This window comes from Drosophila simulans, chromosome 2R, assembly GCF_016746395.2.
Source record: "Drosophila simulans strain w501 chromosome 2R, Prin_Dsim_3.1, whole genome shotgun sequence".
NCBI classification, from domain to species: domain Eukaryota; kingdom Metazoa; phylum Arthropoda; class Insecta; order Diptera; family Drosophilidae; genus Drosophila; species Drosophila simulans.
This window is the reverse complement of record NC_052521.2, coordinates 4,819,670-4,846,340: the sequence shown is the minus strand read 5'-3', so window position 1 is coordinate 4,846,340 and position 26,671 is coordinate 4,819,670. Positions and strand designations below refer to the sequence as shown.

The following is a 26,671-nucleotide window of genomic DNA, read 5'->3' as shown; positions in this document are numbered from 1 at the left end:
TGGGCAAAGTGAGCCAAAGTCCAACGCCAACTGGTGGTGACCAGCTAATTTCAGTGGCGAGAACAGGTAATTACGGCATTAGAATCCAATTGGCAGGTTTACTGGACTAAACGCGATCTGTTTAATGGATCTCAGCTCTCGATCTCCAGCAGACGCCGTCTGGCACTGAGGAGCGTTTTGTCCGGATTTCATGGTCAGGGTGCGAAGCTGTCCGCTGTGATTCGATGCAAGTGAATACTTTTCAATAACCGGTTATTTATTAGCCGACACCTCACTTGCTGGCTTCTGCCGCAAAACAGCTGCTCGAAATAACAAACACCTGAAAGGTAAATAGCTTATTGTTTACGGGACGATCTTTAGCCTGGCTCGCCCTATTCCTAATTGGCTAGGGCAGAGGGTACAGGCTGCACTGCCTAAGTACAACTGGCTGGCAGGTCTGAGGGCAAATCTTTAGTTAAAAGTACCTTCATTGTTATAGTTATAGTTATAGTTATAGTTATATCTTTTATACTAAACTTTGGTCTGCAATAGCACAGATTTGTTACAATTTTACTTACTTCACGATTAAAAAACGAGTCCAGTTGACAAACCCAATAAGTTGCCATGAGCAACTATCAAAAATGTGGACTTAATTTGAGGAAAAACAGATTTTCGCAGGCGCCCAGTTTTGTAAATTGGCAGTTGGTGGTTCCAGTTTTTCCAATTAGTTAGCCACTCTTTTGCAATGTGACAACTGTTTTAGAAGGCGTGTTCGGTGCACAGAAGCCGGACTGTATCGCCACTGGGATTAGCAGAGAGGTGGCTGGCATCCATCACCATTATCTGGTGACTTTGGGCCGGGAATGCGTGTGCATCTGCGACCTGTGATTAGTGCCGAAGACCCCCATTAAGAAATTCAAATCAAAATTCGAGATTTGAGATTCGAGATTCGAGAAGCGGTGTGTGTAATCAAGACCGCGAAGAAAACTGAAACTGGAAAAGCGCCGACGACTGGGGTACGGGCCAACTTGGAGCGCTTAGCCGGGCTTAGACGTGTTTCGAGTGCGGCGGCGTCAGGTGAATCCGAGAGTCCAACTCAATCCGCATTCGAATCCGATTCCGAATCCGAGTGCGTGTTCAATACGCTTTTGAATACAGCGACTCGTTTGCTAGCTTCTTTTTTTTCGAGTGGCGGGCTACGCATACAAATTAGACCAGCACATAGTGTCCATGTGTAATTAAGCGACCCGATTCGCTGTAAGCCGCCCCAGCCGAAGTGTGGTCGAGTGCATCGGTCCGGCTTTCCGCCTCCAGATACCCGCGGCGGTGGTCAACGGCCAGTGGCCACTTGGCACTGCTCCGCCGCTCAAATCAGTTGGCTTTCGGGCGTTATCGCGCGCAGATTTGCTTGGATTCAAACCGAAGTACCGGATAGTGGTTATTTAATCTACACTCGCGATTATTAGCCAACTGCGTTGACAATTAGCCGGCCCAGATGCTGGAATGAAAGTGAAACTGGAGCCGAAAACCCAAAGCCAGACGCAGACGTAGCCGGTTACATGATAAACGCCATGTGGATATGTTGTCATACAGAAACGTGATCCCCAGTGCTAATCAATTCAATTCGCATTGAATCATCGAGTGTGTTGGCCAACAGCCATATTTGCATGGTTGAACTTGAAACTGATTACTGATTATGGAGTGCTGGTGCATTTGGGTGCAAGCTGGACTTTAGCTTAATCACTAGTACTTACTATCGTGTTTTTTGATTGATATATTGTTGTCTCAGCTTTTAAAGACTTCAAATCGCAAACTTGAATTGTATACGATTTGTTTGATCTTTTGCAAAATGTTAATAAACATTTAAGCACGCTTATCCCCAAGTCAAAATGTACAAATATTTATGAAAAGGGATCAAACACACCTGCACTTTCAAATTAAAAAATAAACTGTCACGACTATCAGATATCCATCACTTAGCGGGGGGATTCTACTGATAAATACGCAGTATCCAACTTGCTTGCTATTGCATTTTCCCAGAATTTCTTTAAAATTTAATACCTACAAACTTGGAAATTTGATTACAAATTCGACTTATAGAAATCCATATTTTTACAAGTATTGTTGCAAACTATTATTCATTAGAAGTGCATAGTTGTGCCATAAACAATAGGGAAACAAGTAAACATTAAAACCTAATATGATACTATATAATATTGTTTAGACAATATTTCAATCTTTAGTTCACCTAAACCAATTGGCGGGCCAAAAAGCTTGTTTAAGTCAATGTGGAATTTGTGAAGGATTTCGCCAGCTGGTTATTTAATTGATTTTCCCACGAGGACAACTTGACAAATTGACATTGATTTTCATTTGGTTTGCTTACTTAAGTTTGCAAAGCCAAACTTCTAGTTCGGATATTTGCCACTTAATAGTTAGTAGTTAACCACATTTACCACATTCTTTTCCTGGGAATCCCTACAGCCTTTGTACCACTTAAGAGGTGTCCCCAACAGCGAATTTATAAACAAACAAAAAACAGTACGATAATGTTTGACAACGCGATTAAACCTCAACCGGAGGCCAATGGAGCTCCAAAAAATGGTAAGCCAATGAACGTCTTACTTATCGAAATGCCCGATTTTATAGAGTTTCCGTTAAATCAGGAGGAGATCGGCCGATAACTACTGTCATTAATATTGGTGAGTCAAAAAGTTCGTATGACACAAAAGCTTTGCGTACAATGTGTATAAAAATAGAAGCAGTACTCACAAGGTGAAATCTAGTTTTACCAGTACAGCTTAAAATTGAATAAAAAATTAAGAGATTTTAAATGATATGCATTATTGCAAAATCCAATAATCTAAAAAAGTGTAAAAACTTTTATAGGACATGCAAGTAGCATCATTATTTAGCTAAAAATAACTTAAAATCCTTCAAACATCAAACATTTAGTTCCACTCATGGTGACTCCGTCATATATTGTTTAATCGCACTCATTGTTATAAGTCATTTGTTTAATCGGAGTCACCGTTACTAAGCACTATTATCGGAAAATATAGAAGTGCGATATATAAACAAATGCGTTCGGTTTAAAGTCGGGAGTGTACTATGTCCAACTAATAGTAGCCCCATTGATAGTAGCAGATTAGGCTGGAATAGCGCTCAGAATGCTCTGAACTTGTGTTAGCCGAGTCCAAAACATACTGATTCGTTATCGGAGCGACACGCTTGACTTTCCCCAGCCGAAATCCAGTGTCCGTATCAGTTGGTATATACACCATGTACATTCTGAACGAAATACACATGCATTCAGGTCTGATAATGAATGCCAGCGCCCCTAGTTCGAGTATATGTTCGGTTCGTGGAGTAACAATCCACTCAGTGTCGACCGGCATTTGCGTTGAAAAGGTGTGTTCTGTTCTCGGAGAGATTAAAACAGCGAATTCAGAAAGTGTTTTTGGGTAAGCCAGCTGTTTTCTGGGCAAAGACTGGATATGCTAATTTATGGTGCAATTAAGTTGCGACATTAAGTGAACAACCAGTTGCTTTCGTTCGAAACGAGAATTACTCTTTTGCAGTTGTGCTAAATTGAATAAGTGTTTGAAAAACTGTTACGTGCTTGCATAGTTTAAATTTCCCGCAATGGAAAGTTACAGACCGAACGACATTAGCAAACACTGGATTAGCAGCGACACGAACCAAGATTAACTTGACAGTTATATTGTTATGATAATAAAATGAAAACTTACATTTCTATGCCAGTAGACTGTAGATGTAACTACCTAAAATCTTTACAGAACCACTTTAAACTTTAATATTTTCGAAATTTACGACTGTAGCTCGTCTTATATTAAGCGCCCTTTGGCACTTTTTAGCCTCAAATTCGAACCCCAGCGCGGTCACACTGGCAGCAAGTTTCGCATCCAGATCCGATCCAAAATCTTGAAATATACAAGTTTTGTTGTCGCGGTGAACGGTTGGCGAAGCGCGTGAACTGCATGCGTCTAAATCTTTTTTCTGCCTGCTGACGGTACCGAAAAGTACATATAATTTTAACAACAAACAGAAGACGGACGAGCGAAACAACGGTAGATGCGCAACGAACGAAAGTGAAAGAGTGTCAGTGTTGTTTACATTTGCCGTGCCACCCGCTCCCGCTCACGCCCCCTTTCCCTTTCTCCTGAAACGCAGAACCAGAACCAGAAACCGAAAGTCCAATTGGGATCTTCACATCACAACCGGAAAGGCAACAACAACAACCCGAGCAGCTCCAATCCGAATCCGAGTCCGACAGAATGGCCAATTTCGACGATGTGAGTGTCCAATTAGGCAATTTATTGCGAGCGAGAGAAAGAGATGTGTAACGATTATTAACTTTAACTGACACATATGTTGTTAAATGTATGAACGAAACACACACAGACGAACTCCGTGCACGTAACGAACATTAAGCGCCTTATTTTAGTTTGATTTTGATTTGATTTTTATTTGAATTTTTCGCCGCTTCGTCGTTATCCTCCCGTCTGTATGCGTGTTGCATGTTGCTATTGCGATTGCGTATGTGAAATCCCAACTGCCTCCTACGAACAACCATGACAACAACTACAACATCTACAACAACGTTGGTCGGACTGGAAACTCCAATTGGGATGGCCAACGAAAACAACAACAACAACGACCAGACGTTGCAACGCGCTCGCCTCGCCTTTTCCAGTGGAAAGACCAGGAACGTCAGCTTTCGGTGAGTTTACTTTTATTTCGGCACTTATTCGGTTGCTGTCAGTTGATTTTCGCAAAGGCTCCTCGTCTTGGCCAACATATTGCGTTGAAACTGCCGCTTGAGTGGAGATTGTGTCATATATTTCGCGTGTTACATTGGTTGGGAGGATCTGGAAAGTGGAAGTGGGTTAACTTCCAGCAAGCGGTACTGGAATAAAAAACGCCGTGGAAGTTATTTGAAATCTTCACAACTTCATTCTATTCCGCTTTTATTTTGAATTTCATTGATTTGTAATTCAAATTTGTTAAATTTATTTAACTCGATGCGGAGTTTTGTATAATTTGACATTTATCTCTTGTTTGGCTTCAGATGACTTTTTTTTAATCGTATCATTTGAATTTAATATCCACTTGGAAGGTACATATATTTTTATCATTTTTAGTCTCATAATGGGCAATATTTTTACATTTTAATATACATTTTTTTCCATGCGCCTAGGAGTTAGGATGTTAATCAAAATTAAGATTTCAGGCATAAAGTGCCCACACCGAGCTTTTATGCGAAGTGATTTCCCAATCCGCTGGCCACCGTAGCTCTTGTTGCTTTTATGACTGGAGGCCCATTACAAAGCCATTGCGGCAGGGCAGTCAGCGAACTAACTACGTACATACGTACGATCTCGGCTCGGGGGCATAATAACTTTTCATGGCTATTGTTGCATTGGGGCCAACGAAAGGCGGAGATCTCAATCCGATCCCACCGACTTTCACACGCAATGCAAGCTTTGACCTTTGAGCCACACGCCCTCGAGCTTTTCACGCTGCCGTAGTACTTGTGTGATAAGAACCGCAGATAGTGGAGCAGAGATGCTAAAGTCTAGTTGTATTCCGTTCCGATATGCATTAATGAGCCCGCGGCGGAACTTTGACTCCGCCAAGTGGTTGTACTTTGAATGCAATTAGACGGCGGCGGACGGAATTGTGGCATGTAACCGGAATAATTGCCATTTCCACGTCCCGACCGACCGACCAGCGCTCATCCGCCAATGGGCATGATCGCGAACAGCACACTCGTACCCATACTCATACCTCACATACGTTTATGGATATGTTAATGGACAAAGAGGCCGAGGGAAATCGAGACGGAGCAGAGATCGACGAAAACAGGCGATATACCCATACCCGCCGATATCTCGGTATTTTGAGTGCGAAGTGTGAAACGGAAGTGCGGAAGAATCTCAGCCCAAGGCTGCTGGCCGCTGGCCGTTTGGTTCCATGATCTTTCAAATAGATCCGGACAAGCGAACACGTTCTATCGCTGTCTGCGCCTCCAGCGCCCTCTACTCCACTAATATAATCAGCTAGCTATTCAAATACATTTGCCGAACAAGAACCACCGAAAATGTGGTTTCGAGTATGATGAATGTACAACTGTTGGACTTTGATTGACCAAGTTCGATGTATTGACTCAATTAAAGCCATCATTTCAAGCTTATAGATACTTATTGAAAGAGACGATCCATTAGAAACGGCAATTCTCAACACACAATTTCCATAAGCCATTACTTTAAACGTTTAAGCAGCGTAATAACTTTAGAACGTGAATGTGAAGTACACACTTACTTGATATTAAAAGTCCAATGACTCTGCTCAATAAATCAGGCATTGCGCTTAATGAAAGCACTTTTACATGCAAAGATCCCTGAGGTCAATCGTATGCAAAAAACATAAAAGTGCGCTAAATGAGCGTAGCCAGGGGTTCGAAAGGTTCATCTGCATGGTCGGTTATGGATTGTTTGTAACTTTGGCGGACTTAGGTCATAGGCAAGCTGCCCTGTAGTTGGAAAACGAGACACTATATTGGTCGCCGCGCGGCTAATTGCTTTATTTATATTCACGGCGATCGGCGATCGGCTGTCCGCTTATGGCTTTATGTTTGTCATGAGCAAATAAAATAATTCAATTGAATTGCAAGTGCACCCCGGGGGGCTGTTCACCTGCTGCTGCGGATCACCTTGACTGGCTCGCGCCTCCGCCCACTGCTCCTCCTCCAGTGGCTTGGTTAATCATTGGTTTGGGTCAAAGTGGAGCACCGCAGCGGGCTGTCAAGCCGGTTTGCATGGTTCTAATCCCTAGGAGCTCAAAGCTGGTGTTTTAGTTGAGTCATGGCAGTTGGAGCATCAGAATCGTGGAACAATCGTGGAATCACATAACCGGCCGTATAGCTAGCATTGACCTTCCCCAAGCGCCTCTCGTGCATTGTGATTAGTATTGATTTTGTTTTGGTCTTTGTTTCGCGCTCCTACCGCGGAACTTGTCCCATCATCATCATCATCATCATCAGCAGCATTTGTCCATTAATTATTGCTCATTTTCGGATTTCGTTTTCCGCTCTTTTTCAGACGCAAGCAGCTGGAGAATCTGCTGCGTTGCTATGAGGAGCACGAGAACGAGATCATTAGCGCCTTGGAGGCGGATCTGCGGCGTCCCAAGCAGGAGAGCCTCATCGTGGAGACCGAGTTCATGAAGAACGACATCAAGCACATCCTATTCCACCTCGACGAGTGGGTGCAGTCGGAGAAGGTGAGCCATCTTCTCTATACATCTTCATCTTCTTTATTGCTTCACTTTCTGCCTTTCCGCCCTGCTAGCCCTCCAAGTCGTTTGTGAACCTGATGGACGACGTCCAGATCTACAATGACCCCTTCGGAGTCGTCCTGGTGATCGGCGCCTGGAACTACCCGCTGCAGCTGCTGCTCGTGCCCGTGGCTTCCGCCATCGCCGCCGGAAACTGTGTGGTGATCAAGCCCAGCGAGATTGCCGCCAACTGCGCCAAGTTCATTGCCGATGTCATTCCAAAATATTTGGATAATGTGAGTCTTGCCTCTGCTCTGAATCATCTGATGAAATCAGCTGCTGATCTCCAAGCACCGCATCGTTTCGACATAAAGTTGGGGTCTCACATTAACCTGTTTCCATGGAATTCTATAAAATTCGCATTTAGTTAAGAATTTGTTGAATGCTCAGCTGTGACCGAAACGCACGGACTGGAAATATTTTGGGTCAGGGGGTTTTTAAATTGACTTTAATAGATCACAATGTTCACAAGATGTATAAAGTTCGCACAGTTCAAGTTTCCCTCGACCACTAAATGATTTTCCCTCCTCCAGGATTGCTATCCAGTTGTCTGCGGTGGACCCAGCGAAACCGCGGAGCTGCTCAACCAGCGTTTCGACTACATCTTCTACACGGGCTCCACGCGCGTAGGCAAGATTATCCACGCCGCGGCCAACAAGTACTTGACCCCCACCACCTTGGAGCTGGGTGGCAAAAGGTGAGCTCGCTTTGGTCCCCCTTAATCGGAGCTAACTAAACGGTCGGATGTGTTACTTTCAGCCCCTGCTACATTGACAAATCGGTGGAGCTGCGCACTGCGGTGAAGCGCATCCTGTGGGGCAAGCTGATTAACTGCGGACAGACCTGCATCGCTCCGGACTACATCCTCTGCTCCAAGGAGGTGCAGGAGAAGTTCATCGCGGAGGCCAAGGACGTGCTAAAGGAGTGGTACGGCGAGAATATCCAGAGCAGTCCGGATCTAAGCCGTGTGATCAACGCCAACAACTTCCAGTGGGTTAAGCAAAGCATTCAAAAGTGATATGATGGTTTAAATGTTTTCTATCCTAGGCGCCTTCTTGGCCTGATGAAGTCCGGCCGCGTGGCCGTCGGAGGTAACTACGATGCCAGCGAGCGTTTCATCGAACCCACCATCTTGGTGGACGTGAAGGAGAGCGATCCCATCATGGAGGAGGAGATCTTCGGCCCCATCTTGCCCATCTTCAATGTGGAGAGTGCCTACGATGCCATTAAGTTCATCAATGCCAGGTATGCCAGTCCGTGGCCCAATCAAAGACCAAGATGTCCCTTGTCGTTGCTCCCTTACCATTTACTCACCATTTACACACGAAACCAAGCTACAACAACAACCAATGTCCGATTCGCAATGTTTTTATCTTAGAGAGAGTCCACTTGTCCTGTACATTTTCACATCGGAAACAGAGGTTCAGAATCTGTTCATAAACGGCACCCAGTCGGGCGGACTGTGCGTGAACGACACGATAATGCACTATGCCGGTAAGAGAGTCCCACCTCAGTCAACCCTAAAGTCGCTCCAATCGAGATGCTAATGGATGTGGATTATGATAATAAGTGCGGCCACTCGGCGTGCAGTCCGTTGCTTGCTTCTCTACTCCTCTACGGTTATGGTTTCTCCCGATCTCCCGATCTGCAATTCCCCCGGTTGAACCTGTTTCTGACAGCTTGCTAAGTGCTCCGCACACCTGTAATTTATAGAGCCTTGTTTGGTGACGGTGATTCTAATTATTCTTGTACAGCTCCGTGTAGTAGATGAACTAAGATCGGCGGTCGCGTGGATTAAAGTAGCTACACCCCCTTACACTATTCATTGCCCATTCATCTGTATATATGTCATTGCTGTTTGCAGATCTGTTTGCTATTGCTATCTATTGGTTAAAGCTGTATCTCAGAAGTTCGAAATTGAGTGGCACAGATCTGCAAATACTGCTCGCATGTTTGTCTTTCCCGTGTTACCTTTGTTCTTTCGAAGCCCTCAACGATGTCCGAGGAACTTGAGCTTCAGCTTCAGCTAGAGCTACGTACTTAATCTAAATATCCGTTCTCCCCGCTCCCTGTAATTAGAGAAAAGCCGCTTGTAATTTACGTGTTCTCCAACTCGAATAAGCTAGTTAAGGAGTTCAGGCGGAACACCACCAGCGGCGGATTCTGCAGCAACGAAACCATAATGCACTGTGGAGGTATTTCGCTATAATGTATTTGTACATACCTAGATTTAGTCACACATCGCAATGAGTCTTGTGTAGTGCACCCGAATTCAAAGTTACACCCAATGTACACGAATCTCAAGTAGCCGGCTTCCTTGCGCACTCGAATGCAAATTCCGGGAATTCTAGGCACTTGACCACATCGAGAGTCCGGATAAACACAGCTGAATATACGTAAAAGCAAAGCTTTCGAGCGATCACGTACTATGCACATTGTTTTAAATTTAAATTTTACGTTCTGTTGGAACACATGTACATACAAACACGTATAAAATTGGCTTTTAGAAATTTTGTTTAGCACTTAAGCGCTTGATTGAGTATTGCCAAAAGTAAATTAAAGATGGTTATAATATTGCTGGTGATAGCTGTAGAAAATAATCCTGGGTGTGGCTAAACATAAGTTACTTATTTCGACTTTAATGTGGCTTTTTTAATCAAACGAGAATGCTTGTTATTTGCAAAACCCGAGGGTTGTGTTGCCAACTACTAACCACTTGCAAATAACAATATATTCCTGGTGGTTGGGTAGTCTCACTTAATATTCCCCCGTTTCGCAGTTGATGTGCTGCCCTTCGGAGGCGTCGGCATGAGCGGCATGGGCAGCTATCACGGAAAGTACGGCTTCGAGACCTTCACGCACAAGAAATCTTGCCTGGGCAAGGACTTGTCCGCGTTCGGCGAGAAGTTGGCATCGTAAGTAATCGAGTTACTCAATGAATTCGAGTGATTCATGGCTCTATTCCCTCGCAGAGCTCGGTACCCACCCTACTCGGACCGCAAGGGATCGCTGCTCTCGTTCCTGCTGCGCAAGCGCCGTCCGCTGCCCAACCTGCATCTGAGCCACGTGCTGGCCATCGGACTGGGAGTCGGATTGACGGTGCTGGCCAACTACTACCTACAGGTAAGGAAGGTATAGCAAGCCGGCTGCAGTCGCTCCGTGGCGCCATTAAAACGAGAATTTCTTCCATGCATCCACGTCACTGGGAAACACACGCAATACACTCAATACACGACACCATCTTCACTCCTCAAATACACATTACCCGCCGCTTGTCCACAATTGCAGGGCAAGCTGTTGTCGAAGTAGAAACTATGATGCGAGCCGGAGCTGGGTGAGCCTGCGCCAGAGGATTCCCAACCAACCAACCACTTAATATTGGAATTGTTTGCAATAAATGTTTAGGCGTAGGCACTACTAACTTCATTGCACATTCAGACAACTCACATAATATAAACTACTGGGCCATCTGGTGTTGCAATGGTGTTGCATTTTACACTGCAATCTGAAATTATATATTTTGAAATCGCCGACAAACGCCTGCAATTTTGTACTTTCAGAAAAGCTCAACTGATTAAGGGGCCGAGAACTTTTTTCTTTTTATACGCATATCGGTGGGTGATGTGAAGCTTTGGATACTTCGTTATACATATAGTTATTGTTATTTAGTTGCTATTTAATACAAATGTGAATGCTGTAATGTAATGTACGACAAATAAACAGTCAAAAATGAACTACTGATTTTTGAATTTGAATTCGGGTGGAGCGGTGTGACCAGCGCTGACGAAAAACGCTCGCTTGTCAACACTGCTGGCAGCTTTGCGATCTATCGATATGGGTACACACTGGCCGGCTCAGGCATTTTCTCTTGTGGGTCACACTGGTGTGCGTTTTTTGTCAATCATTTGCTGCTGAAAATAAATTAAAAACACAGGTAAAATGGCCGCGCGCGGCGATTTGATAGCACAGTTTATTGAGATCACCGGCACCGACGAGAACGTGGCCAGGTTCTACCTGTCCAGCTGCGACTGGGACATCGAGGTGAGCTTTCGCCCAACCGGCGACAACAATGATGCAGCAAATGCACAAAGTTCTGAGGCGTTCAATAATTGTGCGAATTTTACGGCTTCAGCACGCGCTGGGCAACTACTGGAGCACCCAGGCTGACTTGCCGGTTCCGGTGCCGACGGTGGGCCACGCGGACAACCCCAAACCAAAGCCGACTTCGAGTAGCGGAGCAAGTGCATCGGCATCCGCTGCTGGTGCGGACGCAGCCACCGCTACCTCGTCAGCTTCGGTGGACATCGCACCGGCAGCGACCAAGGCCAAGCCAAAGTAAGCGATAAGAGTTGCAAGGTTCGCGATGAGTAGTAACTCTAATTCTTCGCCAGATTCGCAACGCTTAGCGACATGTCGAAGGAGTCGTCTAGCGACGATGACCAGCAGGCCTTCTATGCCGGCGGCTCAGATCGCTCAGGTCAGCAAGTGCTGGGCCCGCCCAAGCGCAAGAACTTCCGGGAGCAGCTCACCGACATGATGCGTTCTGCGCAGGAGCAAAACATCGCAGAGGTGGGGCCATCCACCAGCAGCGGCAGTGCCAGCGGAGGATCTGGCGGTGCCGTATGGGGCCAGGGCATGCGCCTGGGCATGACCGATAATGACCACACGGCTGTGGGCACCAAAAAACCGGCTGCGACCAGCGAAAACAAGCCGGTTGTGGTGTTAAAGCTCTGGAGCCAGGGCTTCTCCATCGATGGCGGCGAGCTGCGTCACTATGACGATCCGCAGAACAAGGAATTCCTAGAGACTGTCATGCGCGGGTAAGTGGCACTCGTTCCTATTGTTAATATGCTAGCAGAAGCGTATGTATGTGCATTCCGTAAAAATGTATAAATAAGCTTTTTGGAGGTATAACTTCACAACCAATAATCGAACGTACACTCTTCTAGGGAAATTCCGCAAGAGCTGCTGGAAATGGGACGCATGGTCAACGTGGATGTGGAGGACCACCGTCACGAGGACTTCAAACGCCAGCCAGTTCCGCAGACTTTTAAGGGATCAGGCCAGAAGCTTGGCAGTCCCGTGGCCAATTTGGTCACGGAAGCGCCAACAGTGCCAGTGGCATTGTCGCCCGGCGAAGCTGCCAACCAGGAGGCCAGTGCCCGTGATGCCATCAACTTAAATTCCGAAGCACCGTCCACTACGCTGCAGATTCGCCTGGCGGACGGTTCGCGTCTAGCTGCGCAGTTTAATCTTTCGCACACCGTCTCCGACATACGTCGCTTCATCCAAACGTAAGTCACTGATTTCGGAGACCCAGCCAGGTGATTAACCTAAGCGCAATTCGCTTTGCAGTGCACGCCCTCAGTACTCAACTAGTAACTTCATCCTGGTGTCCTCGTTCCCCACTCGCGAGCTGAGCGACGACAATTCCACCATCGAGAAGGCTGGCCTCAAGAACGCGGCTCTCATGCAGCGCCTCAAGTAACTAACTATAAGTCAAGTACGCGTATATGCGCTCTCAGCGATGGGGGCAACAACCTATGAAATAAAACTGGATTTGGTGAAGTCGGGAAACCTATTCGGTCCGATCCGATGCCTATAATTATCTACGATATATACAATATACCAAAGTTGTGTGCTTACTTGTATTCTCTTTATGGCAGTCAAGTAATCTCTCAAAACTACATGTATTTAAATCTCAACCTAAACGTACGCTCCTAGATGAGTAGCTCCACCTCGTTGCGGAGCACGTTGATGTGCTCCATGAAGTCGTCGCGAACTGCGTTTCGCCAGTCGTGCAGGCCATCGCTTCCCACATGGTCGCAGTCCACGTAGCGGTGCACGAATCCGGTTGATAACGATAGTTCCACATCGGATGTACTGGCCAAGAGCTGCGCCGGCGGCAGCTCCAGGCGATTCAGCAATGTTTTGAACTCAGATCTTCGCTCCGGGTCGTACTGAACGTTGTCGGGTAACAGTTTCTTCCTCTCATCGAAGCACACGGACATGGTTGCGAGTTCAAAGCGCGTGATCTCGGAGGAGAAGTGTCGCAGCTGCTGCTGGAGCGATCCCTTCGCCTGGTTCCCAGAGAACTTTGAGTTGGGGAAGAACAGCTCGTTGGGGCGGAGTAGAAGGGTGAAGCCGGCGTGGTTCACATTTCGCAGCAGGCAGTCCGTGAGTAATAGTTGGTGGATCCGCGAACGTGTGCCGTTGGTCTGCTGGAAGGGAAAGTTAAACGGCAGGCCATACAGGTGGATGTTGGTGCGCTCCAACAGGTGAAGCACTTCCTCGGGCAGTTCATCGTGGTTGTAGACCAGGAAATGGTCTATTCCCATGGCCTGGTGGAACAGGAAGAACTGCAGCAGAGCATTTTCACTACGTGCGAACTTGGAGGTCATGTTGAAGCCAACGAGATCAACGCAAATGGTGGCTGGTAGACGGTGCGCTACAGCTACCACCTTGTCGTCGCTCTTCTTGCTCGCTGGTTTAAGGTTTCGCAGACGCAGCCTCACTGGACTCCTGGTGGTTGTTATGTCCGTGAAGGAGACACTGCCGGGCTGACCGAAATCTCGGCTCACCTGGCAGAAGAAGTGATAGCTGGTGAAGTTGGAAGACTTGTCATCTACAAGGCTCTCAATGGAGTCCCTCTGAAACCGAAACTTCCCCTGCACACTGCGTCCGCCCAGAAGGTCCAGGCTGCAGCGGAAGTCGACCACTGCTCCCTTTTTTCCGACCACCAGAACGTGGGCTTCGCCGCCGGCCACCAGTTCGTTGCGCATCCAGAAGGCGGAGTAGGCATGGAAGGAGTCTCCGATCACCTGCCACACGGGCAGAGGGCGCCACAGCACCTGCGCTCCGTCCTCCTTGGTTCCGTTCTCCAGGCGCCGGAGGACAGCGGCATCGTTGCGACCGAAGAAGTTCACGTACTTGAGCACGTACTTGAGGCGATTGTTCTCGGTCTTGTACATCAGCAGGATGCTCACGCTGAGGCAGGAGATGAGCAGCAGCACCAGCTGCTGGTATTTCCGCATCCTCGTCCGTTAATCTTAATGCAAGTAAAACAAAAACAATTAACAATACACTCCCTAAATTAATCCCGCCAGCAACAGCTGATTTCCAGGGCTGGCAGATGCTCGAATTATATTCAGAACGTTTGGCGGTGAATTCAAAAGTCCACGTTGAACCAAGCTGCTTCCAAAATTTGTGATGCAAATGTGGTCGACCTGGATAAAGTAATCACCGAACCAAAAACATGTTAGCTTGGATTTTATAGTTCCAGTCCAGCTCGTTGAGCAAATCAACGATCTGTATACATTCGTTAGACATCTTGAATCAAATAGAAATTTGTTATATGTGCAATATTTTCAGTAAATTTACAAATAAGCATCAAAGTTATTGTGGAAGCTCGCAATTTTAAATGACCCTCCCAACAGAGCTGCCCACTTTTATGTATATAGCGGGCGTTGCCAGATGCCAGCAGCTCGGTTTTGTTGATTATTGTGTTGAGCCAGAGCAAAAAGGAAACACCGATAAAAGGAGAGAACTGCGAAATCCGGAAGTCCCTGTCCTGAGGCGCAATTTCCCCCAGCAAGGACATGGCCAGCAGCAAGGAGTTGTGCTCCATCCGGGAGTGGGCGCCGCTCACGGAGGTCATCGAGCGGATTCCGGCGCGCCTGCAGCGCGGATTCTTTCCGGCGAATCTCAACCTGACCTGTGTGGATGCCACCGAGGAGTTCCTGGCCATGGGCAGCGACGCGGGCATCGTGTTCTGGTATAATCGCCGCACGGGAGAGATGCAGAAGCTAAAGGCGGAGGTATGCTTCATGATGACTCATTCTCGTTCCCCGGGCGTGCGTGTGGTTCCCCCATTAACTCAATGTCGCTCTGCCCCTTCCCCTTCCAGGTGGCCACTCGGATAACGTGCGTGCGGGTTGTCAACTCCGTGGAGTACATGGTTGCGGCTGGGTGCGCCAACGGGCAGGTGAGCATCTTCCAGATACAGAAGGAGCTGCCACGGGACCTCGATTTGGTGGCTCCTTGCACCAAGAGTCGGCCTATTGAGCGGTACACTATCCGGGATCTGCACAAGTGTGTGATCAGCTGCTGCGAGTGGTCCAAAAACGGGATGAAGCTCTACTCCGGCGATCGCCAGGGAGTGGTGGTGCTCACGGAGCTTGATTACCAGGCGGTAAGGAGCCATCCTTTATATTTAAATGTTTAAATTAAGCAATTGCTTATTGTGACCGTTGAATGCAGCACCTCAGCAAGTCGGTGGAGATCCTGAGCGAGGCATACGAGATCGTACAGCTTAGCGTGCGGCAGAGCCACCTACTGGTGGCCACCCTTTACCGTTGCATCGTATGCCAGCTGGACGCTCAAACCTCGCAGTGGAACATCACCCAGGTGGGAAAGAAGGATCGCAAGCAGCTCATCGACTGCGGGGCCATCTTTCTGAAGAAGCAGGAAGCAAATAAGCCGCAACTAGTCTGCGGACGTCCTGGCCTGCGCTTCTGGGTTGCAGACGCCGCAGGAAATGTCTCCAAAACAGTGCTATTCCGAGATGCCGTTCTGCGCAGTCCCACCTGGGAAATACCTATTCTGAATCCCAAGCAGCGCAGTGAGCCGTCCAGTACCCACCACACCACTGCGTCCACATCTTCGACTAGACCTTCTGGACTAGCAGATGGCGATGCAGGCTACGTGGCCAGCAGCAACTTCCGGCAACTATATCTCTACGATGGCCACGACTCACTACTGGTAACACACGACGATGCAACTCTGTACATACTCAACTTGGAGCGACTCAAAGTAGAAGCCGTTGCGCGAGGATTCCGGAAGATCCTTGATTTCTGCGTCTGTGGCAAAGAGATCTTCGTGCTGGAGGGCAATCGAACATTGCTGCGTCTAGCTCCGTTGCCGGAACCACCAAACAAAACGGCCAAAGTCATCTTCAATCCCCTGATGCCGCCTCCAGTTCCGGTTCTAGGATCGCACCTATCACAATTGGAGTCGCCGATGGAGCTTCATGCGGAGCCCGTTCTTCAAAACGCAGAGGAGTGTTTCGAGCTTTCACCGGGGGAGCAACTGAACCTGAATGTGCCCATCGAAATAGCTGTGGAGTCGCCACTGACTCAACAAAATCGCCGCTTGGATATCTTCCGCCGCATCGGAGAAATGGACTTCGAGCAGTCCATTGTTCACACCACCCGCAAGACATCCGTAGGCAAACCGCCCGAGGCCAGTGGTGTGGGAATTGTTGAGATTGGCCATGAGACTCATGAGCTTCGGCTGCCGCTTACCAATGCCGCCACTCTAATGGAGGCGAGCTACTGCCAAATGGAGAAGTAAGTAAATCATATGTATTAAACTTCATATTTTATATTAACATGGCTACCCTTAGCAATGGTCTGGCCTCTCCGCTGGACATGAAGACAGCCTTCCTTCAGCATCTGCCCGATGCGCTAAGTCCCACCACCTTGCAGAAGACCGTTGCGGAAAAGGCTAAGACCCTGGCCGCCGAGCTAGATCTGCCCGAGGTGCATCTAGCCCCGTTATCGCAGGAGGAGCTTCATGCTGTCCAGGCTCAGACCCCCCAACTAAGCGAACCGCTGATCAGGTGCTATCCCACGCACCTGGAAGAGGCCAGTGTCCAAACGAGTTCGCGGGAAAATCCAACCAACCCAGCAGATGATTATCATGTAGGCGAGCCCGTAGACGGGATACGGTCATTTGGCGTCTCCAAGCGTAAGATGGCTCCGCTTAAGTTCGTCATGAGCCAGCCAAAGCCGACTCTGAAGTTGGAAGAGAACAGGGATGAGGAGGAGTACACCAGCTTCCTACCCGACTTTAGGCGGGCTGGCGATCCACTGGCGAGCCACAAGGAAACGCCAGCCACCAGTGACTCAAACACCTCCAGCGAGTGGGAGTTTTTGGACAACTAGTTCAGTATTAGAATTAAGTGCATACTCATTCGATTCCATTTGCATTTTCGCACTTTATTCTCCTTGTTTCTATGTTTGCAAAAGTGTTGTGTTTATCAGATTGTGATCACCGTGATTTAGTTACTCTTTTTAGTGAAATTTACATAAGTGTACATAATGTTAGACGTATCGTATACTGACCCCACCAGTATCTACATAAATACATATATTTCAAGTTCGAAAGCAACCCAACCATTCTTTAACACTTGCTGATCCCAAAAATTGTATCGTTTAGCACCTAAGCACCAGTGTAAAATATTAGCCTTTATTTGATGTTATTGTACGCTTGTTTAAGATATTCGAATACTTTAAGTATTTGCTACTCAAGTTCAAGGTCGCTTTGCAATCACGAAATACATTTATTTGATACAAGTGCAAACATTTCGTCCAAAGGGTGTCCCCCCAGCAGGAAATGGATACGGACTGATACCGCGTACTTGGTCGTTGCTTTTTTTCTGGAACTACGTGTCAGACTTGAGCCGGCGATAGAGTTGCATGTGAGGGAAACGAGACGCCCACGCCCACACCCACTGCAGCATGTGCCCGGTGCCCGGTCTGCTGATTGCTCCAGCGTAGCAATTCGGTATGGAACCTTCTTGATCTGCAGTGCAAACGGACCGGCCCACTGCATTGATTGATCAACAAATAGTAATTCGAGCTCCCTTCGCACTCAATTGGCTGCAATAATGGAAAGTTTTGAGAAGTTTCGCTTACATCTGGCTTCCAGAAGATTCGACGAAGCCTTCTGCCTGCTCTCACGGGAAGACTCAGCTAAATGGTACCGGAAAATTGAATTCTACTCATGCATGTATGCAGTTCCAATCGAACAGATGGTAATGAGATTTTTTGAAATTGCTTATAATTATGATGATGTTATGATGTAAGGAGGCTAAGGGAGCTTTTAGGGCTAATGGAGGACATTCATATCCGTACCCCATCGGTCAGTAAAGAATTGTATCTATGTATAAATATAAAATATAAAATCAAGAGAGAAGCTATATTCGATCTCCTCGACTAACAGATACCAGTTACTAAGCTAGTGGGTATGGGAGGGAAAATTTGAGTATTTTTCGACATACTGATAAAAATCGGCAAGTAAAATCGCACGAAGTAGGCGTGGCCAGAGGTGGCGTCACCAGAATGCTTCTATAGTTCAGGTGATCATACGGACAGACAAACGGACACTCATACGGACATTTCCAGATTGACTACGATAGCGGTCCTGATCAAGAATATAAATATTCTATTGCCTAATAACCTCGTTCGGAAATATTTTTAAACATTAGTTCACTTTTTTCTTGCCTTTTGTTACCAACGTTTTTAAAAAAACTTAAAATCACATCCACTGTTTAAAAAATCTCAAATATGCCTAGACTCGATTAGCTCTTATAAAGGATTTTTAAATTACTTTCTTTTGATAATGGCTTAGAATTGACGAGCTATTATAATGGACTTGCAAATATTCTTTTCATAAGAATGTATTTCTGATTTCCGTCCCGAATTTTACGAAATCTATACGATTTTGTTACAAATCATATGAGAGTAAGAGCAAGTAGGAAATTCCAAGATGTATTTTTCACGAATTCGAACTCAATTGGGCACTCAATGAATTATGTAAATAGGTGTACTAAGATCTATGGCTGGAAAGAGGCGGACAGAAGGACTCCGTGATGCTCGTTGAGAAATCCCACGCTTGCCGGAAAATTTCCGATACCATCTGGTTCCTATAAGTGCGCCGCAGAGCGTTGTGGAGAGTATATGCACATATCGTACATGAGTCGCGGAAGAAGAGAGTGCGCCTCTGCCCGCGGGAGTCCATAAAAGCGGCCCGATTTCCACTCAACCGAGTCATTCGCCGCGAACTTTTGCCTCGACCACATCGCAGTCTTCTCTCCAGAAGCCAGGAATTCCAGAAACAAGCACATCGAAACGCGCTAATTGACAAGTGACAAGTGTGTTAGCAAAAACATCCCAGAATGAAGCCCACCAATAACTCAACCCTGGAGGTAATCTCGCCAAAAGTGCAGGTGGACGATGAGTTCATCACAACCGACTACGATTACCAGACATCCCATGTGAAGCGCACCGCCGATGGACAGCTCCAGGTAGGTCCATTCTTCAGGGGATTGCTTTCCGAACCAAAGGCTTTAGTTGGTCGGGAGCATCATCCACTTGAATGATATTGATATCGAATGTGGTGCGAACAGCCATTTTCCGGCTGACCTTCACATTGAACTTTTCCAACAGGCGGGATGGATATGCTCTCCCGCTCAAATGCGCACTCGCCTGCACTGGGAGAAAAATATTCATCACCTGGATGATGAAATAGTGGCTTATTTTGTTTCGAGTCCAGCATAGCCCACCTAAGACCAATTGCATTCTATTTTACAACACTGAATTTTGAACATTTTAATTTAAATTTAAAACAAGCAATGTTCAAATTAGGAACTTAATCAAAAAGCCATTGAACCATGTTAAAGTGATTTAATACTATTACTTAAACTGTGAAAATCCAAGCACAATCAATTTAAAATCTTAACTAAGAGATAGCTCATTATAGCATAATTAACTGAAACTTGCTACCAATATAAGCGTTAATGTGGCAACTACATTTCGCTGCGTGTTGGCCCAGTGAAACTTTCCATTATCCAGCAAAGGACCGAGCTGTGCCGAATTCTCGGACTCCATAGGGACCACTCCCCGGAATCGCCGAATAACAAAAATAGCGATAAGAGGGCCGGCCTCCTATCCACTCGCACTCACACGGGCGGGGCGTTACAGTTACAATTTATTGATTGCTCAGCGGAACAGCTGACGACAAATACGGCCGATAGATATCTCGTCACTATTCCGGACCGAGCGTGGGTGGCGTGATTCTGTGCGCAGGCGCCTTTTCGGCCGCTCAAATGGCACCTAAACAAATAGGGATGGAGCTGGTGCACCCGACTCGAAACCCAATAGCCCATTTTTCCAAGTGATTGTGGTCGCGGTACGTGCTCTGTTTACACCGCCTGCAAACAATACACTCCACCCATCTCACCCATTACCCATCTCCCTCCGCCCACGGACACTTGCTGCGCCTCAAGGTCACTGTCAGGCGATGCCCGCGAAGAGAGCAACTCACGTAAAGAGAGAGAGCGAGCGACTCTCTTAGCCGGCTGAAGTGAAGTGATAATTTCGCCGGCCGGCATATGGACATCTTGTTATCGGACTTTGGACCAACACGTTCCCAAATTATTATTGCAATCATCATCATCATCATTATCATTACTTATTCATCAGTTTATACTATATGGCATGTTTGTGGTTCAAATCAAAGAGCGCGTTGACTCGGCAAAAACAGATATCGAGCAAGAACTGCCCAAATCAACAACATTCAAATGCGGTTATACGACCGTGCGATACCTCTTACGTGTAAATATTGCATATTGCTTATATGATACCCTTTTCCTGGGTACTTTAGTACTTCACATAGTTCACTTACACCTATATCATATTGTAACTAACATAAGATAGGGTTTTAGTTTCATCGAATCAAATCGATGTGTTGCCAAGAGCAACGAGTCGCAGATATCCCCGTTGGCAACATTAAGAAGGGGTGAATTTCAGGTTTGCTTCGCAGAAATCGCGTGATCATAATTTATGCTGCTACCTGACTTGGGTGGCTAATGTGGAATATCGATAAGGTGGCCGGACCTATAATAAGACCAAACGGGTTGTGCCATTCCTCCTGCTTATCGGCTCTAATCTCCCACCGATCTTGCAGGTGCACCCCCAGACGACGGCGCTGAAGATACGGACGGGTCGCCATGTGCCCAAGCTGGGCGTGATGCTGGTGGGATGGGGTGGCAACAACGGATCCACGCTGACCGCCGCCCTAGAGGCCAATCGCCGCCAGCTGAAGTGGCGCAAGCGGACGGGCGTCCAGGAGGCCAACTGGTATGGCTCCATTACCCAGGCGTCCACTGTCTTCATTGGATCCGACGAGGCCGGCGGCGACGTGTACGTGCCCATGAAGGAGCTGCTGCCCATGGTGGAGCCCGACCACATTGTCGTGGACGGCTGGGACATCAGTGGCCTCCATTTGGGCGACGCCATGCGCAGGGCCGAGGTCCTGGACGTGGCTCTACAGGATCAGATCTACGATCAGCTGGCTCAGTTGCGACCACGTCCATCCATCTACGACCCGGACTTCATCGCGGCCAACCAGTCGGATCGGGCTGACAACGTGATCCGTGGCACTCGTCTGGAGCAGTACGAGCAGATCCGAAAGGATATCCGCGACTTCCGCGAGCGCAGTGGCGTCGATTCGGTCATCGTCCTCTGGACTGCCAACACGGAGCGCTTCGCGGATGTCCAGCCTGGTCTGAACACCACCAGCCAGGAGCTCATCGCCTCCCTGAAGGCCAACCACTCGGAGGTGTCACCCTCCACGATCTTTGCAATGGCCAGCATCGCCGAGGGGGTTAGTTGTTCTCCTCCATTCTATTGATATGCAAGACTAATTACCTAATCCACCATGTATCCACTCCCACAGTGCACCTACATCAACGGCTCGCCGCAAAACACCTTTGTGCCCGGACTGATCCAGCTGGCTGAGGAGAAGAATGTTTTCATTGCCGGCGATGACTTCAAGTCCGGCCAGACCAAGATCAAGAGCGTGTTGGTAGATTTCTTGGTGGGAGCTGGTATCAAGCCGGTGTCCATTGCCAGTTACAACCATCTGGGCAACAACGATGGCAAGAACTTGTCCGCGCCCCAGCAGTTCCGCTCCAAGGAGGTAAGAGTCCAGCCCGTTTCCGGGATTCATTCTCTTATTAATGATAACCCCTTCTCATGGCAGATTTCCAAGAGCAACGTGGTGGACGACATGGTTGCCTCCAACAGGCTGTTGTACGGACCCGATGAGCACCCCGACCACGTCGTGGTAATCAAGTACGTCCCCTATGTGGGCGACAGCAAGCGGGCCATGGATGAGTACACATCGGAGATCATGATGGGCGGCCACAATACCCTGGTGATCCACAACACCTGCGAGGACTCGCTGCTGGCCACCCCGCTCATTCTGGACCTGGTTATCCTCGGCGAGCTGAGCACTCGCATCCAGCTGCGCAGTGCGGAGAAGGAATCCGCCCCATGGGTTCCCTTCAAGCCAGTCCTTTCCCTGCTGAGCTATCTGTGCAAGGCTCCCCTGGTTCCCCAGGGTTCCCAGGTGGTCAACTCGCTCTTCCGCCAGCGCGCCGCCATCGAGAATATCCTGCGTGGCTGCATTGGTCTGCCGCCCATCTCACACATGACCCTGGAGCAGCGGGTAAGCAGGGTCAAGTCTTAAGCATTCATTGGGATCCTTAATATCCCCGATTCCTTCTATATTCACAGTTCGACTTTTCCACCATCACAAATGAGCCGCCTCTGAAGAGGGTCAAGATCCTGGGCCAGCCCTGCTCCGTGGAATCGGTCACCAATGGAAAGAAGCTCCATGCCAATGGACACACCAATGGGTCCGCCAAGCTGGCCACCAACGGCAATGGTCACTGATGGGTGGCCGCATCGCTGATTTTCGATCGGAATATATAATTGGAATATATATGGTTTTAGTTGGATAAATTACGAAATAGACTTAAGCTACTATTACTAACTGAATCGTTTAAATATAAAACGGCGTAATGGACTGTTGTCTGTATACCACAAACCAAATATTTATTTCTTATGAGCACGATCATATCATATCATATCATATGTATCTTAGACAGTTTACTGGATATGGAACACACCTTAAAATGTTTGGGAAACAACAATGGAGGTTCCTGCATTGAAATACTTAATAATGTCGACATATAGCCTTAAAGGTATATATTTTTTATGGACTATATTTTGAAAGATTTAAAAGATGAAATATGAATCAATTTTGGGTTAAGATGGGCTTCTTAGGAGGAAATAAAAACGAAGATTTTAGTAGTTTAGTTATTAACATATAAGAAGCTTTTTGTTCTGGTAGTCCAATTTTATTTTTTTGGAAGCATGAAAATAACATGAAATAGAAAAAATTAATGTCATCTTTCAGGCGAAAATCGCTGTCTCTTGTGGTCTTGCTGCTAAAAATCTCAGCCTTCTTTCTGACAGTCTAATCTGTTTGATCCCGATAATTGTTGCTAAATATTATATTATAAAATATTATATGAGTGTAGAGTTAGGTTCGGTAAGGCACAATATTTTAATAGAGGTAAACGATATTTGAGGACATAAGTACTATCAAATATCAGATAGCTCGATTTGTAATTAGATAGGTTCCTGTTTCGGAATTCGCAAGTTAATATTAAAACTAATTCAAATTAATGAATAAATTCAGCTGGAGTAAAATAAATATGCACACCCTTTCTGTAATATGAATGTCTAAAGGAATAATTAAAGCCGCTAAAAAATATGCAAAGAATATAAGTTCTTCAAATTGACACAATTTACAATTGTTCCATACATTGCACAGTGGTTCCCCCATAGGCCAAAAATTAAAAAATCCATCACACCAAATTTTTGCAAAGTATTTGCCAACTGTCTCTAAAAAGTCTAAACTTCTAAGTGGGGCAAATCGGTTTTTGCTAGATATGTAATGGGACTTTCAGAAAAAATTCTCAAAGTCGTGAATTCTCAAAGTTGAAGTGGTCAAACGTTTGCTATTGTGCTCCGATTAAATTGATTTAAAATGGATTTTAAAGTTGAAGGTATTGTTTTTTATGTTGTTATTTATAATAAACTTGCATGTAATTTTGTCCTGTGAAAATATTTTGATTGAACTAATTATTTTGTGTATTTTGTGAACGTCTTTTCTATGTTTAGCTAAAGTTTTAGTTAAGTTCCCCACAAACCCCACCAATGTGAGTATAATCTGTGTTTTTTTATTGTTTTAAGATAATAAAATCGTTGAGTTTTGCTGCCGTAAGTTGCCGTTTTGTGTATTGTATCGTGAATTTTTTTCGAATGGAAAAATTAAGGAAAAACTGCCAGGAAATTTTTTAGCAATCCTGATATGTCTGCCAATTTTGCAAGCCATCTCATCAGGCTAAAAAATAAATCCGTCAAAATTCAGAGACTATGGTCTAGATAACACAAAACTTCTGATTGAAAAATATCCTTGGTACTGGTCCCGTACTGGTCCCGTACTGGTCCCGTACTCGGTCCCAGTTTTATTTAAAAATTTGTATACTTAATTAACATTAATCAATTTCTATTGTTTTTTTTCCTTTTTTATTATTATTATTATTATTATTATTTTTAAAAGAAAAATTATACATTTATAAAGTTAAATACGGGAAGCAAGGACTAAGAACTAATAATATAATATATAAACAAGGAATTGCTATTTAGTGTTTTTTTAATTTTTATAAAAATTAATTAATTAGATTAAAATAATTTTTATTATCCACCGTTATGAGTGGCGAGTATGATCGGCACCTGCGACGCAGAGTGCCGTATTGATTCGGGTGACCGCACACCCGGGTAGTGGTTGCTTGAACATTCAGATTTTGACTGGGTGTTTGTAAGTACCCGCGATGTGCGTGAGGGGTGGCACCTGCACCCAAAACTGTTGGATGTGCAAAAAATGACACCCTTGCAGTTCTCTGCCCAGACCTTCAACGTCAGCGCCATCTCACTGCCACACCGCATGGCGTTGCATACTTTGCGGCGCGAACGCCCAGTGAATAAAGTGCGTCGGAACTGCCGCTTGTCGATGCACAGTGGTACCCATTGTATAGGCAAAGCGGCCAAAAATACTTCTAGTTGAGGTAGACACTTGAAACTTAGCACAACATTTTTTTTTTGTATATGATATGAATGTATATTATATGAAAAAATCAGCCGGATTGGACCACTATATCATATAGCTGTCATATGAGCGATCAGTTTGAAATTAAGTGTTAGTATGGAAAACTTTTTTGTTTTCAATTATTTTGCAACGAGAACTTGGAATTATACATAAGAAATTATGTAGTATACATATATATCTAGGGCAAGCTTAGCGATAATTGTATGCTATATCATTAAGGTTGCTATAGGAACAATTAGACTGAAATCATGATTTTGTTTGAAAAATCATTTTGTTGCAAACAATATTGGATAAACATTTTTCATTCCTTTAATACCAACAACTAAAAACTGTGCATTGTGATAAGATTCTTTTGAGAATGGTGTGAACCCACAATAAAGATTTTATTTACCCATCTGTTGCGATATCGAACTTTAATAGATTCTTATCTTGGATATAAGGCGTGTGTCGTATTGTAGCCTCAGAAAGTTACACACATCACCATCAGGAACTGAAATATTTACTTTATGAAACTCAATCGACTATAGCTCAGAATACTATTTTTATATCCGTTACTCATAGAGTAAAATGGTATACTAGATTTGTTAAAGAGTAAAGAATATTTCTATAGTAAAGTATATATTCTTGATCAGGATCAATATCCGACTCGATCTGGCCGTGTCCGTCCGTGTGAAGGTTGAGATCGCAGTTTTGCCCATTTCTATCGGTATAGTAAAAGCACTTTGGCCACGCCCCTTCTAACGCCTTAAAACCACGACCACACTTTTTAAATTTTATTGAAATTTTATTATTTGCCTATTTCTGGCGGGAACTGGCGGAATCTGGTCCGCTCTGGGCTTTCGGCTGTGGGCTATGTGATCTGTCCGTTCAAATGAAAGTCTCGATCTTAGGAACTATAAAAGCTAGAAAGTTAAGGTTAAGCATGCAAATTCCAGAGACATAGCTTACCATAACGCCCAAAGCTGCCACGCCCGCAGTTTCAAAGAAAATGTTGAAATATTTCATTTTGTATGAATTTGTATTTATGTTTCTTGTTTTCATAATATAGTTTACAAGATATAGGGATTTGAAATGACATTCTTTGAATAGAAATTACGCTGAACATCAAACTTACTAGTTCTTTTAGGCACAGACTAGTAGGAGTATAGTGGAAATGCCAAGAAATAGGCCACGTACTGGACTCCCATGCCTTATGTCCCATCCTTCAAAATCGCTGGGTGTTTTATCCCCAATTGCTTACCTATTCTATTATGGTGTCACACGTGATTAATATGGTTATGGGTGTCACATTAGAGAGTAATTAGTTCCTGCTCAAAGCTAGCTTATCGAGGTGACCCCGCGCACTCGAGCCAATCAATTCGATTCCCATTCGACTTGTGTGATATAGTGGCCTGTGAAGGCGATTGATGCACAAGTGTATAATTAACTTCATTCTACGATATATGTAGGTAGTTCCTTGCCATGGACAATAACTAAAATGGTATCCGTGGGGATTGGCTTGGCCCTTAAACGTCAAGTTGTTGGCACA

At 45.7% G+C, this 26,671-nt stretch overlaps 5 protein-coding genes across 13 annotated transcripts; 4 read left to right on the top strand and 1 right to left on the bottom strand.

Annotated features, from left to right (window-relative positions):
- Positions 1-144: 144 nt before the first annotated feature.
- On the top strand, positions 145-11,072 carry LOC6733377 (aldehyde dehydrogenase, dimeric NADP-preferring). 9 transcript variants are annotated; one of them, XM_016167344.3, is made up of 14 exons: positions 145-326; positions 2,464-2,583; positions 2,646-2,681; positions 4,174-4,295; positions 4,665-4,723; positions 7,104-7,284; positions 7,353-7,574; positions 7,872-8,035; positions 8,098-8,328; positions 8,386-8,583; positions 9,418-9,533; positions 10,118-10,253; positions 10,311-10,470; positions 10,627-10,875. In XM_016167344.3, the coding sequence occupies exons 2-14, from the start codon at positions 2,529-2,531 to the stop codon at positions 10,645-10,647; spliced, it is 1,701 nt and encodes a 566-aa protein (XP_016026297.1). In that variant the 5' UTR covers positions 145-326; positions 2,464-2,528; the 3' UTR covers positions 10,648-10,875. The 9 variants fall into 9 exon arrangements, with proteins under 9 accessions (XP_016026297.1, XP_016026298.1, XP_044778674.1 ...); XM_016167345.3 differs by lacking the exons at positions 145-326; positions 9,418-9,533 and adding an exon at positions 8,717-8,832 and having other exon boundaries at positions 2,473-2,583; positions 10,311-10,461; XM_044922739.1 differs by lacking the exons at positions 145-326; positions 9,418-9,533 and adding an exon at positions 8,717-8,832 and having other exon boundaries at positions 2,473-2,583.
- Positions 11,073-11,190: 118 nt separating this feature from the next.
- Positions 11,191-12,964, top strand: LOC6733376 (NSFL1 cofactor p47). Its single transcript, XM_039291484.2, has 5 exons — positions 11,191-11,379; positions 11,471-11,673; positions 11,730-12,158; positions 12,288-12,632; positions 12,694-12,964. Exons 1-5 carry the CDS (start codon positions 11,278-11,280, stop codon positions 12,824-12,826), a joined length of 1,212 nt encoding a protein of 403 aa, XP_039147418.1. The 5' UTR covers positions 11,191-11,277; the 3' UTR covers positions 12,827-12,964.
- An 8-nt stretch (positions 12,965-12,972) lies between these two features.
- LOC6733375 lies at positions 12,973-14,474 on the bottom strand. Its single transcript, XM_002080396.4, has one exon. The coding sequence runs from the start codon at positions 14,370-14,372 to the stop codon at positions 13,059-13,061; it is 1,314 nt and encodes a 437-aa protein (XP_002080432.2). The 5' UTR covers positions 14,373-14,474; the 3' UTR covers positions 12,973-13,058.
- Positions 14,475-14,605: 131 nt separating this feature from the next.
- LOC6733374 (WD repeat-containing protein CG11141) lies at positions 14,606-18,315 on the top strand. Its single transcript, XM_002080395.4, has 4 exons — positions 14,606-15,155; positions 15,245-15,529; positions 15,598-16,685; positions 16,742-18,315. Exons 1-4 carry the CDS (start codon positions 14,937-14,939, stop codon positions 17,280-17,282), a joined length of 2,133 nt encoding a protein of 710 aa, XP_002080431.2. The 5' UTR covers positions 14,606-14,936; the 3' UTR covers positions 17,283-18,315.
- An 822-nt stretch (positions 18,316-19,137) lies between these two features.
- On the top strand, positions 19,138-23,018 carry LOC6733371 (inositol-3-phosphate synthase). Its single transcript, XM_016167349.3, has 5 exons — positions 19,138-19,426; positions 21,088-21,786; positions 21,859-22,101; positions 22,165-22,632; positions 22,701-23,018. Exons 1-5 carry the CDS (start codon positions 19,298-19,300, stop codon positions 22,857-22,859), a joined length of 1,698 nt encoding a protein of 565 aa, XP_016026284.1. The 5' UTR covers positions 19,138-19,297; the 3' UTR covers positions 22,860-23,018.
- Positions 23,019-26,671: the final 3,653 nt, after the last annotated feature.